The 17,590-nt window shown below is 41.2% G+C and overlaps 1 protein-coding gene across 1 annotated transcript in view; it reads right to left on the bottom strand.

Moving 5' to 3' along the window:
* Positions 1 to 17,590, bottom strand: part of AFG2A (AFG2 AAA ATPase homolog A) — a 163,800-nt gene that overhangs the window by 15,819 nt on the left and 130,391 nt on the right. The window contains exon 15 of the mRNA XM_040063661.1: positions 17,358 to 17,522. Within this exon, the coding sequence (XP_039919595.1) occupies positions 17,358 to 17,522 (165 nt within the window). The remainder of the gene's footprint in view (positions 1 to 17,357; positions 17,523 to 17,590) is intronic.

Below are 17,590 nucleotides of genomic sequence, written 5' to 3'. Positions count from 1 at the left end.
CACTAATTAATGCTCTATTTAATCTGGGAAAAGGCACTTTAAAAATAAACATTCATTTCCAGCAGACCATAAAGGATAGGTAACACTGAATCACACCACACAGGCCTGAAAACTCGTGTGTAGCAACCTCTCAAGCATTAAAAAAGTTGAGTTTTAACTCCCAAAGTACCACGGGAAGTGTGCGTGCACACCCAAATCTCTCCGGCACTATGAACATACATTACAGACCATAGATACCCACAGAGACAATCAAAGGCAGAGTGATAACCTGTGGGAATGACAAAAAACAGTAAGAGGTGGCAGAGCTAAAATATTCCCCATGACACCGGTGTCAAACTATGTTTTGTGTTCACAAGACACCTAGGGTAACACTGTTGACAATTACCTCATCCACCTCGTTCTGACAATTGATAATATGAGCAATAAATCATCATTTCCACAATGACAGGAAAAGCAGCCTGTGCAGAGATAGTTAGATCTTGTATTCCAACTGAAGAAAAGGCCTGGGAGATGGTGTCTAGCCTGTCCTCTGCCAGCAGGGTTGGCTGCTGAGGGGGGAATGCAACGGGGGCTCAGCATCCTCATCTTCCACTGGAGTCATTCCACTGCTTCTAGTCACTTCAGCAAGGCCTTGTCTCCACGGAATGTTATGCTGGAACAGCTACTGCATTTACATTCACGCCCTACCTCATTCCAGGATAACTTCCTCACTCTGACATGCCCTCAGAAGCACAAGAGCATTTGTCTGTGGCTGCACTTAGCCTTAGGCTGGAGTCTCACGAGGTAACAGAGAATAGAGATTTGGCTTTATCTTATAAACTGTGATAATATATCTCACCGCCCTTTGGACTGGAGCCAACTTCTTCTCTTGAATCTCCCAATCATTTCCCACAGAAAACTTGCACTTTCTTTAGCCCATGAAACAAGACAAAAATCAGGACAATCAGAGGGATTGCAGGGCATGGAAATCCTGTGCGAACTGTATCCAAGAGCAAATTTCCCAGCTTGAGATACCAGAGCTATGAAATGGCCCCTTTTAGTGTCAGAGAAATTGCCATGGTGGCTAAAAGAAAACCTGCTCAGGCTACAAGTATGGAGGAATAACACATCAGAGACTTGGGATGGCTTTAAAGGTAAATCAGGTAAAACAGATAAACACAGAGCAAATATATGAGTAGAGATTGAAACCTTTCATGTACATTGAGATGACAGTGTGAAAACAGTGTTTCTCCTGCCAGGCGCAACTCCTGCCCTCCCACTCACACATCCAATGTGCAGTTTGCAACTCAGGACTTCTTGTGTGCTCTTCAGCTGCAGTAAAAAAAGGCATTTTTGCAATGCTTACAGCTCAGATCCCCATCTACACCCACTGAGACCATCTGACACATCCCTGCCTCCCCAGTTCAGATTTCCTAAAGCAAGCAGAGAGGACCCTGGGGGGAACCACACTTCTGACAGGGATATTCTGACATGAATGGTGAGTTGTTAAAATGGGACCAGCAATTCCCTAAAACTAGTTTGGTTTCAGGAAAAGAACGTGCAGACTGCAGTCTGCAGATGCATGCTGGGCTCTGGCACAGCAGTAAGCGTAGGTGGGCAAATGGCAAGTCATTTCTAGAAGTGGCCAGTCCACTCTGCACTTCCACCAAGGCTTTTCTGATTTAAAAAAAAAAAAAAAAAAAAAAAAAAAAAAAAAAAAAAAAAAAAAAGGTTTTTTGTCAGTGCCTGAGTCTCCATGGGTTCCTAGGCTGCAGAGCATCTTTGTTCTGCTTAGACTTGCTCTTTTTTTTTCATTCAGAGACAAAACAATCCAGGGCTTCAAACCATGCAGGGTTTTAATGCTGCAGAATCCCCACGTACCCACTTCCTCTTTCCTCAGCTCTTCTCTGTCTGATTTACTGTTTACTTACAGACCATATGGGAAACATGTTGGGAAAGCACGCATCCGGGTTCACATCCACAATAAATACTTTTTATGACTATTCCCATGACCTGCAGCAACAGACTAGATTAGTCGCCCACAACTATGTATAATAACACAATCATTTAAATACACTTTCAAAACAGAATCTGTTCTGAGATACAGATCAACTAAATATTCCTATTTTTAAAACTTATTTCCTACAACTTTGCCCATTTCCACCTGAGACAGAATGTCCTATATTTCAACTGTGGAGTCAATATAAACAGAAGAACACAAACAGCTGGGTCCATGTAAAGTGCAGCCAGCAAATTATCAGTCCGGGCTGCTCAGTTTTCTCAGGAAAAGAATTATAAAGTGAAACAGAAAAAGAGATGAAAATAGATGTTGTTGCTGAAGTGTACCTATCAAAATGTGAAAAAAACCCTCTTTTTTATTCTCTGTTTCATAAAATCAAACTCCCCCTAATTTTAAATTCATCCAAAAGGAGAATTGCAAAAGCATTCTATTCTGCTGAATAGACTGTAGAGTATTTCCCAAGCAGAATATATTATTTAATACAAAGCCAAATACAAAGGGTCAAATTTAACCTCACCCATTCCATTCAGCAACAAAAAAAATTTGAAAGGAAATATTGAAAAAGTCCTTTTGAATAGAAATACTTAAAATCTTTTCAAGGTCAAACATTCTGAAATCTGTTTCTAATGTGAAAAGTTAAGTCAATGATACAGAACTAAAGAAATTATTGAATTTAGTGTTTCTGAATAAATTTTTATCGGAAGGAAGTCTAAAGCAAAATTTACAAAAGTAAAATTATTATCTACATTTTTTTCCCATGTAAGTAATGAGGCATCTGTATGGTATGTCCTGTACCACTTAATCTTATTCAGGATTTAATTTTTTTTTTTTTTTTTCCCATCAACCTGTGGGTTAAAGAAAAATTTGCTGCGACCCTTTTGCTTTGGAAAATGGTTCTGACAGTCTTTTAACTTACAACTGGAAGGAGCGAAGAATGCTTGTAGCTCTCCCCCACCTCCTCTCCCTGTGGAAGCTGGCAAGCTCATCTGCTGCAGGATACTTGAAGAACTTGGGCCAAACTGAGTGATTGCCTCATGTTCCAATACTTAACCAGAACACATGGAAATATTCCTTTTGTTAAAATCATAAAGATTAAAAAAATAGAGATTTTAAAAGGTAACTTGGCTTTTTAGAGCTCTATGAAATGGAGGTTGGGTTGCTTTTATGAAATGGAGGTTGGGTGCTGTTCCTACAGGCAGGTGTTGGGATACTGTTATAACCCTCTAAAAACGAAAGGGGGTTTTGTTTTTCTTCTGTTTAAGGCACGCTTTACCCACAGGTTTTTGAGATGAAATGCAGAGCACTGTAAAGTGTTTCCATCTCCCTGCGACGCTGGCGTTCAGCAAAGCACGGAGCAAAGGGCTCAGCTGGAAGCACCTGAGTGAGCCTCGTGCTGTCGGAGAAGGATCCTGCAGGAAGAGGGCCCTGCTGAAGCACCTGGGGAGCAGCTTTCCTGGGAAAGCCTGGCACTCACTGTCAGGCACACGCCAGCCCCGGTACTGACCCCGCTCTGCAGTCAGGCTGTTCCTGGAACGGCCAGCGATCCATCTCTGCTGGCCTCCTCCGCCAGCTCCGCTCCAGCTCGGAAAGCGTCGGATCTGGGAAATGCTTTCAAACTGCACCTTTCCATTCAACGGGCCTTCTTGTTGTTCTGCTTGTTTGGGAGCGGGAGCAGGAAAGGTCGTTACATGGTAGAAAAGCAAAAACCCACTTTTTCGAGGGCAATTGCTATATTAATATGTATCACTTTACATATGTACTACATCTACATATGGAACCTATTATTACTGAGGAAATGTTTTTTTAATGAGGAAGACTGAACAATACTTAAGAGAGAAAATGTTCAAACCAATGTTAATTTGCAGCAGAAGTAACAAAATATTTTAATAAAAACCAGTAACAAGAACTAGCCTTCCTATCCGGGATCAGCCTGCCCCTATGTTCACACCTTGAGAATAGAATTCGACTTCCACGGCTTTTTCAACCTTTGCAAACCTCCTAAAATTGTAATCTAAACTCTGACTCGAGGACTTTCAAGAGCAAGACCTGCTTCAGCTCTACACGGAAACAGAGATAGCTCATTATATTTCTGTGCAGATCCATGGAAGCATTTTTCCTCCCCCCACTTCTTTTTACCAAGCCTGTGCCTGCCTTTCCTTCCTAGCCCCCAAACTCATCCAAAAATAAAGAAAAAGGGATTTAGGTAATACAGTCACTTCTGTATAAATGTAGCTAAATATATTCACAATTGCTGAGCACTGTTTCCTTTCCCTCTCCCTGTATGCTGGAATTAATTAGGCTTTCCTTAAATGTTGCATATGAATTAAGAAGAAACAAACAGCAAAAAAAAACCCTCACTATTTTCAAAGGAAAAAAATCTGGTCCTAAAAAGTCCTGGCAGGCTAAATATTAGTACAATAAAGCTGCTGGATTTCAAATGGTAAAAAATAAAGTGACTAAAATTCTCTGTTTGAAAAATGAGAGACATTCAAGAAAGACTGTTCCTGTAGGAAACAGACACTTTCTTTCAGGAATCATCTCAGACCCAAGGATGAATTATTAGTACCAAATATAAACCTCAAAATAGACTCTGCCTGTTATCATAATGCAAATATTAATGCGTATTTGCTATTCCTGCTAAATGTTATCAGCATTGTTCTGGCTTGCAGGGAACAACCTGTTCTGTGTGGATCCTGACTGGGCTAGGATTGGACCTGGTTTATCATTTTAACACCAGGATGATAGTTTTGTTCACCTTGGGAAACCACAGCAGGAACAATGATCCCGAGGGAATCTTGCAGGGGTCTCTGCACTGGCTCTCTCTCTGGGCTGCCAGATGAGCAGAGCAGCTCCTGTGGTCCAGGGAGTCGTCACTGGTCATGGCTCCCACCACCATGTTAACTGACTCCTTTATTTACTTTATTTAGTTAGCCTTAAGCCGTTTTTTAATAGGTTGAATGACTTCTGCTGTACAGTACAGGTTCGGAATGGCACCGAAACCAGAACCGGCCGTTCCAGAGTGGCTTGATGCAACCTCCTGGGAATAACCCTCAGGAAACAGGCCCCAGAACAAATGGGCAACCACAAAACACACCATCTGTAATAAAGCCCTACAGGTATTTTGAGTGTAGCTCCTCATTTTGAATCTGCACACAGCAAAACAAGTCCTACTTCGTATATGGCAAGCAATTAGGTGAAATGTAATTTGTTCTGCCCCTCAGGTTGCACGCAGACACCACTGAACACAACACTGAACGTCAAGTCTTATGTAACAACAGATTTCAAATTATAAATGTCACCCAGGTATCATTTCAGGCTTTGAAATACAGTTTACTTGTTACCAAATGGGATGTGTCAAGTGATTTATCAAATCCATAAGAAAGAAGAACCCAGTGAGACAATCCAACAATCCATCCTATCTCCCCGCAAGTCCAGGAATGTCTCCAATCAAATCTATACTGGAAGAAGGGAGATTTATTACCACAGTTTCTTAATGCTATGTTTTATATTTAGCAAGTGTTCCTATCATATTCCACATGGTACCTTCACTAAGCACAACAAGCCCATCTGGATTTCCACCATCTGCCGAACTCAGTGGGTCACTTGTTGCCTGCACATCTTTGATGCTGTCTCTGTGACAAACTTCTAGAGATGAAGCTGCTATTGAAAGAAAATTGACAATAATCTCTTTTCCTGCTCAAAAACCACAGTAAGAGTGGCAGAGTTGTTCTTAAAGCTGAGACTGTTCTTTCACGTGCCGACATTAGCACTGAGAACACACCGAGTTTTTCAAAGTGCTGATTAAAAGGAGAGGGATTCCTCTGGCCAGTGCTCCTCACAAACACATGCCTCTCATCAGAAATCTGTAAAAAGCATTACTGAAAGGACCTGGAAATATTTAGAATGGCTTAGCTTGAGTCTAAGTGACACTGAAAACACACCTTAATTTTGATGCCATTAAAATGCAAGGGGTTTTCTCAGATATGGAAAAATCATTTTACTAAAAAAAAAAAAAAAAAAAAAAAAAAAAAAAAAAAAAAAGAATTATGGAATTGTTTGAGTTGGAAGAGATCTAAAAGACTGTCTTGTCCTAATGCCCCTGTCATGGACAGGGACGCTTTTTACCAGACCAGGTTGCTCAGAGCCCAATCCAATCTCACCTTGAACACTTCCAGGGATGGGGCATCCACAACTTCTCTAGGCAACCCGTGCCAGGGCCTCACTACCCTCTTCTTCCATATGTCTAATCTAAACCTCACAAGTTATTTATGAAATCCTTTGCACTTGCAGAACTGAAGGAAGCTGACTGCTTTAGTTCACATCTAGTACCCAGATAATTAAGATATTTCTGGTTTTAAATGCCTACAAAAAGTAGTACATCTCCAGGATGAATTTCTGAAAAGACTTAATATTTGAGAAATAATTAAATATATGATAAAAGCTCCGCCATGGCTGCATAACTAAGAAAAGAGGCACAGATATATATATTTGTAAAGAAAGGGTAAAATAAGTAGACACATCTCAGATGAGTAGCACCTGAGTGATAATACTACCAAATTATTTCTATGAAGTCTCTAACAAAAGTTGAATTCTTTTTCCAACACATGAGAGAGATGTTTTGGCTGTATTTATACATCATCCTGAGTAAACTGGCTGAACTGCAAAACCAGAACACTATGTGAGGAAGGAATGAAAAATACTTCTGCCCAGACCTGACGTTTATCAATATAAAATAGCCACTTTTGCCATTGTTCGAAGTAAGGGAAGCAATTAAAATGCACAAAACCATTTTGATACCAGCACCCTATTTCCTGCACATGTTGGTAACCCAGGGGCTCCCCCTCCCTCCTTTGGTGCTGTTCATTAACTCTCCACAATAAACACCATCCTCCCATATCACACGTTTGAGAGCACTCCGAAACTGGGAGATTGGGCAACACACTGCTCTATGCAAAACCAGCCAAGTCCAGTCAGGAAACAGATTAATTTGAAAGCCTTAATTAATGACTGAACATTTATACAGCCAAGATTTATGAGTTACAAGGAAGTAAGTCCAAAACATAACACTCCCTCCCGCATGCAAGCTCTCTCTTTAATGGTAAACAACTAGCCTAGGGTAAGATACTGTCTCAGTGCTCCAGTTCCCTTTCTTATTCCAACTTCCAAGCACTGACAGAAGACAAATTAATTTCAAACTTCTTTTTTTTTTTTTTTTTTCCCTGCTCCTCTATAAATATTGTTACTAATAAACACGGTTTAATGAAGACAAACTGCAGATTTTTTTAATAGATAAACCAATCTTATTTTAGCTCATAGGTACAAAGACAGCATTTAACATAGAGGAAAGAACAGAATCCTTTTTGTATGGGTAAGTTCATGAAACTTATTTTCTTGTGAAGAAAATCATAGACGAGAAAGGTCTTTATACCTATAACCATATGCAAAAAAAATCTCCTAAAATCCCCCCAAACCCGAGGTTTGTCAACTTACTTCACAAATACTTTTGCAAATTTAGTAGCAACAGATGTTAGAAATGAAGAGCAAGTTTTCAGCCTTTAACATTTTGACTATATTCCATATTCAACTTCTGAGAGATGACATCTCATTATGATGAGCTCTTGCTATTTGAATATCAAAATAAGACTGCCAACAACACTTCTTTGGAAGTCCTCGAGCCTTAAGCTAGAAAACTCAAAATCAAGAAAAGTTTTGTTCTCTCTTGTTTATGCTAAACTACCACACTCATTTTCTTGCTTTGCAAATTCTGTTTCGCTAACAAAGGAGCACGGCTTGGTTCCCTGCCCCTTGATTCATACAACACAGAACTACCCAGAAATGAAAGCAGAAATGGCAAGATCCCACGAAATGAGGAGCCTGTGATGAGCCCTCCAGCCTTACTATGCCCTCCCTGGCAAGGGGATTCCACAAAACCCCTCTCTCCAGGTAACCACCCACAACCACCTCTTGCACAGGTAACCAGAAATACAAGTGGCACCTGGCTTTTGGGTTTGGGGTCGGTGTTTTCTGCTTGCTTGTGGCAGTGCTGAACACTCAACCCCCAACAACCCATCCTGCTGGCTCCTGCTCCTTGGTCACTCATCCCCGGCTGAACAACAACACCCACGCCGTGCAAGTGAATTCTGCTGCTGAAGAGAGCGAGCAGAAAAAGTTCTCCTCACACAGACTCACAAATACTCACAAACCCACAGAGCCTGAGCTATGAGCTGGGTGCAATTTTTTTTTAAATCCCTCTTCACTGGTTTATCATCAAATGAGAGCTCACTGGGAGCAGTTCTGGAAAAAGACAAAGTTGGTTTATCCCAGTAAAATGCAGACAAGAGGACAAAAGAGAGGACAAATTACTGCTCTCCCCCTCCTTTCCTTCCAATGGTGTTTCACTGTGCAATGTCAATATAACAGTAATTTTCTAGTTTTATCACAAATTCACTTTGTTTGCTAGGAAATGAAGTAACAAACACCACGTCTGTAAGACGCCAATTACTTTGAGAAAATAACTCCCACCCCCAACTTCCCGAAATAAGAAAATAAACCATCAAACAAACCCAAAGCAGCTCTTTTAGGCTGGACAAAATGCTCTTGGTTCTCCTCCCTTGACAATGGGGATGTCAAGACCAATTAGCACTTGCAGTCATCTTGGGGCTTGCTCTGTTTTCTCCCACTGCAAGTGGTCAGGCCAGATCCGATGGCTCCCTTCTATAGATGCAATGCCATGGACAAATTACAGAAGACTAAGACCTGAAAGGCTTTTTTCCTACCCAGCTATCCCTGACATTTTCATTACTCAAAGACAGGAAACAAAAAGCCTAAGCTGAGAACTATGTGATAGTTTGAAAAAAGTTTAATTAAAAAGTAAAACAGACCATGGAATTGCTTCTAACATAGCTAATAATTTGCTGCAGAGTTATTATTGTGCTGCTTCCATCTGCCAATAACCTTTAAATCCTTTTGCCAAAGGCAATCCAAAGCTTTTCCATATGTAGGTAAGGGAAACCATAAAAGGTAACTTGGAAATAACAACTTCCAACTTCTGCTATACAAAAATCTGAGCTACAGCAGTGCTTGTGCCCATCAGCTTTCCAGCAGGGCTCTGGAAAACAGAAGTTACAGGGCAAGAATGAAAACTGCCCTGTTTGACAATGTAGGTTTGGCTGCAATGCTTGAAAGATTCCCTGTTCCCACATTCAGCGTCAGTGACTATCTTAATTACCAACAACTTCTCAAATGGTTTCAGAACTAACACTGAGAAGCCTTACCTCACCAAAAAGCTACCAGTTCCAACCATGCCATTGATAAAGTTTGTGGATAAAAAAAAGAAAGCGGAGCAAAAGCAGATATTTCAACTATTCTGTCCCCAAAAAAATCTCACTTAGAAAAAAAAATTGAAATATAATCAAATCTCTTTGAAAGGAATATAGCAGAGCACATTTTCCAACTCAAATAACTTTATGGGATGACAAGTGCATAAGGCTGTGCCTTATACACATTTTTAGAGATAGGAAGTATCAAAGCAAATCACAATCAAAATTTTATAGAAGACACCAAATAACTCCCCCACGCCAAATATTTTATCAGTAATAATCACCCCTCAGAAAATTAATTCAAAATTCACTTTACACAAGAGAAATATCGTTTCTATCATGGGAGAAAGCAATGGAAGCTGAATAGTTGGTGCACTTACTATACAATGATAGTTTTACAAACAAGAGCATTTAAACTTGAAATTAGGTATGTTTATTGTTCAAGAAATCCACAGCCTATTGTGACTTGGTTTTATTAGATATTATTATTCATTATTAAGTTCCAAATTTTTTGCAACAGAAACAATGAATTTTTGCAGATGACTGCCAAAAGCAAACATCCTATTTCCCTGCACACAAAGATACTAATATATGTTCAAACATTTTAATTCACACACACAACCCCAGTTCTCCAACCTTTGCAGTTCAGCGAAGTGTAAACAGTCAGTGTTGCCCTTAAAATAACATGTTCTTCATTCACAGCAACAATAGCCAGGTAGATTAACAGGCTTTTACACCTGGGCCCTATTATTCCTCTGCCATTCATTAACATTTCTTCTACCATGACAGCAATTGAACTGGCACAGTCCCAGAAACACAAGTAGGTCAGCACAAGGTGTTCCTCTGGATGCTTTCATCTGGTATAAACATCCTGAATTAGCCTTCAGGTACTACAGCTAAATATTCCTAGTGCCAATTAAGATCACAATGAGAACTATTTCAGATGTCATTGATCAAGTACAGCCCGTGGTTTTGCAGGACTGATTCTATTAGGAATGGAAGGTAATTTCACTGCAGAAGTGGGGGGCCTTCTGCAGCTTTCCTGGGCAAGCTGATGCAGGACATTATGCCTTGGTGCTACCTCCCTGAAATCACAGAATCATGAAACAGACTGGGTTGGAAGAGATCCTAAAGATCACCTCTTTCTAACCCCTCTGCTGTGGGCAGGGACACCTTCTCCTAGACCAGGTAGCTCAGAGCTCCATCCAGCCTGGCCTTGGACACTTCCAGGGATGGGGCAGCCACAGCTCCCCTGGGCAAGCCGTGCCAGGGCCTCACCACCTTCAGAGGGAACAATGTCTTCACGATAATCTGATTTAAACTTATTTTCTTTCAGTTTGAAGCCATTCCCCCTTGTCCTGTCACTACGTGCCCTTGCAAGCAGTCCTCCTCCTTTCTTGCATGGTCCCTTCAAGTACTGCAAGGCCACAGTTAGGTAACTGCAAAGCCTGCTCTTCTCCAGGCTGAACAATCCTGATTCCCTCAGCTTTTCCTCATAGGAAAGGTGCTCCATCCCTTGGTGGCCCTCCTCTTAATGCAGCATATCCAAGGGAAAATGAATATACATGTAAAGAAAGAGAAATTGAACACTGAGGATGGACAGGCAGACATTGCATACTATTAAAATTAATCATAACAGGGACCCAAGCAAGTCAGACATTTGCTAATTTTAAGGGCATGAGAAATAGCAGTGAATATGTAAGAATATTTACTTTCCCCACCCACCCCAGTTTATGAAAAAAGTGGATACAAATCAGTGAAACAAGAAAACTTCAGACATACCTTTTACTAATGTACTAATATATATACTCAGTATTTACAGCATCTTGTATATGCTGAGAGGATCTGGCCCTGGAGTTGTCATATGAGTGGAGGACCAGGAATCAGTTTTCTCTGAAGTCCAATAACTTTTTGGTGACTTTCTCCAATTAGTATGCCTTGTCTTATACTTTAGGACTAGAGTTGAGACAAACTCCAAGCAGCGAGTTCACTCCTAACCACATACCCCATGACACATCATAACTTACAAGATCAAATGCCAGCACTACAGGTTTAAATCAGAAAAACAGGTCAGTGTGAGGAAAAAAAACACTTTTTATTTTTCTTTTCCTTTTTTTTTAACATAAAAGCCAATTCTTCGACTCTGAACTGATACAAGCATTTGTATTACACCAGTAAAAGTACTTCAAAAGGCAGAAATAAGCCAACACTTTCAATTCCTTCCTGATCACTGCAAATGCAATTTTCACTCTAAACTTTACATACCCCCACTTTTGATCATTGCTATACTAAGAGTGTGTGCTTTAAGACATTGAAGAATAATACCCAATGTCTGATTAAAAAAAAAAAAATTAAAAGTTGCTAGAAATAACTCACAGGCAAAAAATAAAACTCAAAGAAAACAATAGCAGTAGCCTAAAGAGACATATTTTTTCCTTCAGGAATGAATTCCCATCTGCTTTTAAAGAGCAACATGTTTTTCCATTGCTGGGAACCACAGCCAAGGCCAGGACAATAAAGCAGCAAAGCCAGAGGCAAGAGCAGAGGGCAAGTGAAGCTGGCTGACAGAGGCTGGGTCTAAGCCCCTCTTTTATAAGCCTGTGTGACAGTGGCAGCTCAGCAGTGCCCTGCTGTGCTGGCAGCACGCACCCCTCGGCCACCCTCAGCAACCGGGAGCTACTGGTTACTCTGCCACGGGTGAGGTTGTGGGAAAACGGGAAGGAAAAGACAGGGAAAGCAGGCAAAGAGCACAGTGGGTGCTGCTGGCAAAGCCGGGCACCTCCCCTGGCTTCAGCTGGGTTGGTGAAACTACAGCTGCTTTGTGCAAGCTCAGGGGAGGGGAAGCTTGCTCCTGACACAGGTGATGATCCTACTGATGTTCTTTCTCCAAACACTGGACAAAACACAAAACAACCCTGCAAAAGCAAACACAAGAGTGCTCACTTACAGAACCTGGGTGGACAATACCTTTAATGTAGTTAATGAAGAAAAACACGTTGAAATCAGCTGTGAAGCTCCTGCATCTGAACTGTTTTGGCGCTTAAAGAATCAAAATATCAGCTCTTTGGGCTTTTGGGGAAAAAAAAAGAATCAGGTTTTGAGAAGCAAACAAAACTTCATACCTCAGCACTGGTTGGTGCTCATTCAAATTTCCCCTGGCTTTTTTCCCCAAGTTCCTCTGAGGATCACTGTTCTTTGAGTTACTTAGGAAGCAGTTTCGACAGTGTCCTCCTGAGCTGTTAATGGGTCTGACCTTTTCGGAAACACTAATGTCCCTTCAGCCAGATGCATTAAATCTCCCCTTCTTGATTAAACTATTAGCAAATCATCATCTCACTGAAGGAGAAAATGTTCTTTCCCAGATGAGCTTGCCATGCATAAATTTCGGTGCCAATACTGCCCTCTACACCAAACCTCATGTTGAGCATAAATGTGCAGATTGCCAGCCATGCTCTACATCCTCACTAGGTCAGAGCACACAGCACTTTATCAGGCCTCAGCTGAGAGGCAACATGTTGAAAACCCACCCACTCTGGGCAACATGTCTGAAAAATGGGTGACAGGAACCAGATCTTTCTGAAGCGACTGAAAAGAGCGGGGAGAGGCAGAGGAATGCCCCAAAGTCCTGCTTTCAGCACTGCCACACCAGCGCCATTCTCAGATATCCCCAGGTGCTCACACTGCCCTCATTCCCAGTCTGCCCAAGCACATTCCGCACGTAGGAGCCTCCTGCAAGACCAGCAGCAGGCAAAATCCCATGGGAAGTCCTGTGTAGTTAGTTATTTCCTTTCTGGTGATTCATCTCATTTATCCCAAACACTAACATTTGGAAAACATTCCCAATGCCAGGTATTTCCTCACCTTCCAGACACCTGTGCCAAACACATCCTTAGCGCTGATAAATGTGTGTAGGAAGGAGGTGATCCCATGCTACCCATACTGGATGAAGGCTGAGACTTTTCCTCACCCACCCACACAAAAATGTTCACTTTTCAATGAGTGATATAAATTAACAGATCCTCTGCACCATTCCAAGAGAAACATTAGAGGTTCATCTGAGGCCCTAATCTTGCTACATTTAAATTTGATGGCGTTCCTCGCCTTGAAAATCACATTTCACTGTAATACTTGAGGCTACTATATAGGATTGAATCCACTGCCCTTTATAATGTTAAACAGAAAGCCTTTTTCTTAACTCTGGAAAATCTTTTCCTTCATGGAGAGCTAGATGTAAAGAAAACACATCCTTATCTTTTCAATGCCCTTTTCCCCCCTATATCTAAACCCCCTCTCTCCCTTACCGTAGATGTTCTTTAGTAAATAGACAAATTTTTCCCCAATCTCTTAAAAGGGTCTTTACCCTCCTGTGCACCTATGGTGGAACACAGTCTCATTCCTTTTGTACTTTGTATCTTCCTCTGTATGAAACAGGATTTTGGAGAAGTTTGGTTGTTTGGGGGTGTTTCTAATTAAAGTTACTAGTTTAAATTTGTCAATATCTGGTAAACAAGAACATGCATGTTTTGGAATACATGTTTTAAGAATCAAAGACTTGAGTTGATTTGAACTAGTTTGCTGCTGCACAGATTTTTCGGCATCACTTCTGCTCTTGAGCCAGAGCAAACCTTCATCAGCTTGCTTTTCTTCCCTTTCATTTTCTGTGCTCCCATTGAGAGTTATTGCAAAGTGAGAAAGATATTTTTTACATTAACTGTTCCACTTCAATTCAGAAACGAGTGAAAGATTTACAGGTTCCAAGATTCCCGCTCTACTATTGTGTCCTGTAAGCATGGAAACTGATAATACTATAGAAACCATGCCAGCTTTGGCTTCCACCATGACCTGCTTTCCACCAATTTAAAAGCAGCCAGTCCCATTATCTTACTTTTATAAGCACACTCGTCTGAGGAATATTGTCATCATACCCAGATTATTTAATTTTTTATTACTTCCAACCAACTTTAAACTCAAATCAACTCAACACTTAATTTCAGTTTCTGCCTAAAACCTCCCTCTCTGCCTTTTAAATTGTAACAAAAACTTCATCCGACTGCAGCTCAGACAATAAAAGAACATCTCTCACTCTGCTGGGTTTATTTTCCTTTTTATCACATACTTTCTGGAACAAAATATTTCTCCAGTGGGGAAACACTCTCTTCATCCCATGCTTGTCTAACCCCAAATTGAAAAAATGGAGCACCTGTGTTTGTGGAAAGCCCATCTTTCCTAAAATGAGCTGACTGTGGCAGCACCACGAAAACAAGCAAACGAGACCCAAAAAACTCACATTGTTTGTACTTTAAAACATTGCTTTTAAAATACTTCTGTGGTCAGATCTCTAATTATTCCTACTTCAGTGGGAAATGAAACAGATAAAACTTCTCAGCATGAAGTACAACAGTGAAAATGCTCTAGGAAAAGCTGTGATCAAACTGTGAACAACCTCAGAGTGCAGACATTCTAATTATATAAAACCATTAAAAAATTATCAGTTTTATAAAAGTTGGACCTCCTGCAATTTTGCCCAAAATAAAATGCAGTATCCCTGAAGAAAAGCCCAAGCACTGCTGCAGAGCACTACTTCAGAAGGGTCTGGAAATGAAGATTGCACTCAAATTCAAATATTTCCAGAAAGCTGAGGATTTCTTTGACCTAAAAGTTAACTGTACAGACATTGCTCATCTAATGCCTTTTTTTTTAATTAAGCTTCACTGACACGTGAGAGAAGGAAACTCTAATTCACCCTCATAAATTATCTTCCAGGTTCCCTCACATGAAACAGTGGGAAGTAATCGCCCTATTTTACTATCTTGATGTATCTTTAAAGGTAGTCATTAAAAGAAACGTACATCCAGCAGGTGAACAGAGATAACTGGTCATAAGCGATGACAGGCAAAAATACACAAGTATCTGATCTGAAAGGGGGCCAAGTTGAAAGCCAGATGCACACTGAACTATCCACTTTCCTGGCTGTTTATTCAGCTCATGTCAGGATGATTCAACGCATCTTTACAAGCAGCTCACTATTCATACACCATCTTCTAGTCACAAAACCAGGCATTTTCCATTTCTTTCTCTGAACAAAGGCTAGAACAGTGGAATGGGAACTTGCCATTCAGCAGCGGAAACTATTTGTAAAGCTGGGAAGCTGGAGACACTGGGAAGAAAAGGCTTTAATGAAACTGGCCACTGTGTGTGCCAACTGTCAAGACTTTATATATTCTTCCAAGGAACCCTGACTGAGGCTTTTTCTGTATTTACTCTTTACATCCCAGTTATTATAACACTTTCCATGATGCAAAAGAACAGAATTCGTGAGAAATGCCACATTAGAAACAGGCAGCTTTTTTCTTCCCCCTGCAACCGGTCTGTAGCTACATTCAATGACCCATTAATTTATTTTTGGTTCTGTACAAAGCAAGCACCAAGACATTTGTGACTCATTATCAACCAGGCACTGGAATTCACCACTAGCTTTTCAGCTGATCCAGATCCAAAGGAAATCCCCATATGCTTGGAATTTCTAAAATACAAGCACTGCAGTTGTTGCCTGGTAAGGCAACAGTTGCCATATGCAACAGAGGATATGTTTATATTTATGTTTTTGGAGGCTTGTAATTCAGCCAGAGGCAGATAAATTTTCCCAAGTTGTGTCACTGTCCCCCAAATATAAACATAACACTGTTTCAGGTCACTGCTCCAAAACGTGGAGGCAGTAGAGCTGTGACAGTCTTCCAGACGAACACTCAAGTCTGAAATCCTTTTTACTGTTGCCTTTTTTTTTTTCATTGTGAGAGCCCACATTCCAGGCAGAAAGATGTGCTACACAAACCAGCTCTGCTCACTACACAGCTTCCATTCATTCATTCATTTATTCCCAGAACGGAGTCTGCCCTGTGCTGTGGAGGAAGAAAACTCTTGTGGGTTTGGCTTTGGTGTCTGCTGTGACATAGCTTCCAAAAATGACCCTACAGCACAGATTATTAGTAGGCAGCACAGCATTTTACAGCCTACCAGCATCTAAGTGACAGATAAATGAGGAGAAACCTTGCCTGGGAGCACCACCAGTCCTCTGAGAAGGGCCTTCAGCAACCACACAAATCCTCCACAATCACTCAAGACAAAAGTTTAGCTTTTTTGCCTGCTGTTGTAAACAGCGCACAAAGAGATGGGGAGCCAAGGCAAGCACATCACATTTTCCACCCTGCTATGGAAAAAGCAGAAGGTGACTACGTAATTAGATGGTGTGATAATGCAGACAGCTAGGGCTGTCTACAGCAAGGTGGAAATTCTGGTATTTCGTACCTTTCAAGAGCTCAATTTGGCAACCTTATTAACATTCTTTGAATTTTTGAATTCGTATAATTACTCTCAATTAATTAAAATGAGGAAAGAATGAAATATCCTTTCATGAGACACCAACATGAATAATATTCAGGGAGCAGAATGGTGACCGCTAACGTACTGATACTTATTATAACTGCCAGGCAGCAGCATCTAAGAAAATTTCTTTTTCTACCCAGGACAGGAAATAATTATCTGACATCCACTGTCAGAAGCTTAGTAATAGCAATGAGCTATAACAGTAAGTGCTGCTGTGAGGTCTTGATTATATGGAATAGGAAAACACAAGCTTCAAAGTGACTCCTTTGCAATTCCCCTGCAGTGTTTCCTAGCTCCGTCTCCCCTCTCTCGTCCTGAGGCTCTCAGTCACAATCCCACACTCAAAAGATTCCCAGAGATGTGGGAGAACTGTCTGAGAAATCTGGGAGAACTCGCCTCCACCTCCCTCCACTCCTGGCAGCACATCCTCAATGAGGCCGCCTGCAAATTGTATGAAGGCTCACCCTGAAATAAACCCTTCCCCCGGCACCACTCCTCTAACGGGGACCTTGAAGTAAAAAAGCCCCAGAGTGCAAAAACACAGGAATATCTGAAATATTCCCTTTCCTAATCCCCGCCAGCACGCCAAGAAAGCTCAAGGGGTGTTTGAGTTCAACTTTGAACACCATGTGTGCACCAACTCCAGGCAGTTTTACCTCTGCTCCTGAGTACTTCTGTGTGTGCTCCACGAGCTCGGCCAAGCAGACTTCATCGCTGACTGGCATGGACTGGAAGCAAAGCTTGAAGATTTCCTTGCGAGTGGCTGCATCTGGCAGTGGCACGTAGATAATTCTGTCTATTCGCCCCGGCCTCAGCAAGGCCTGCAATGAAAGCATCACAGCAGGAGTTACAGCACATCAAAGAAGTAAAAAAAGCACAACTCAAAAAC

Source organism: Hirundo rustica, chromosome 5 (genome assembly GCF_015227805.2).
Source record: "Hirundo rustica isolate bHirRus1 chromosome 5, bHirRus1.pri.v3, whole genome shotgun sequence".
Lineage (NCBI taxonomy): Eukaryota > Metazoa > Chordata > Aves > Passeriformes > Hirundinidae > Hirundo > Hirundo rustica.
This window is presented reverse-complemented; position numbering and strand designations above follow the sequence as displayed.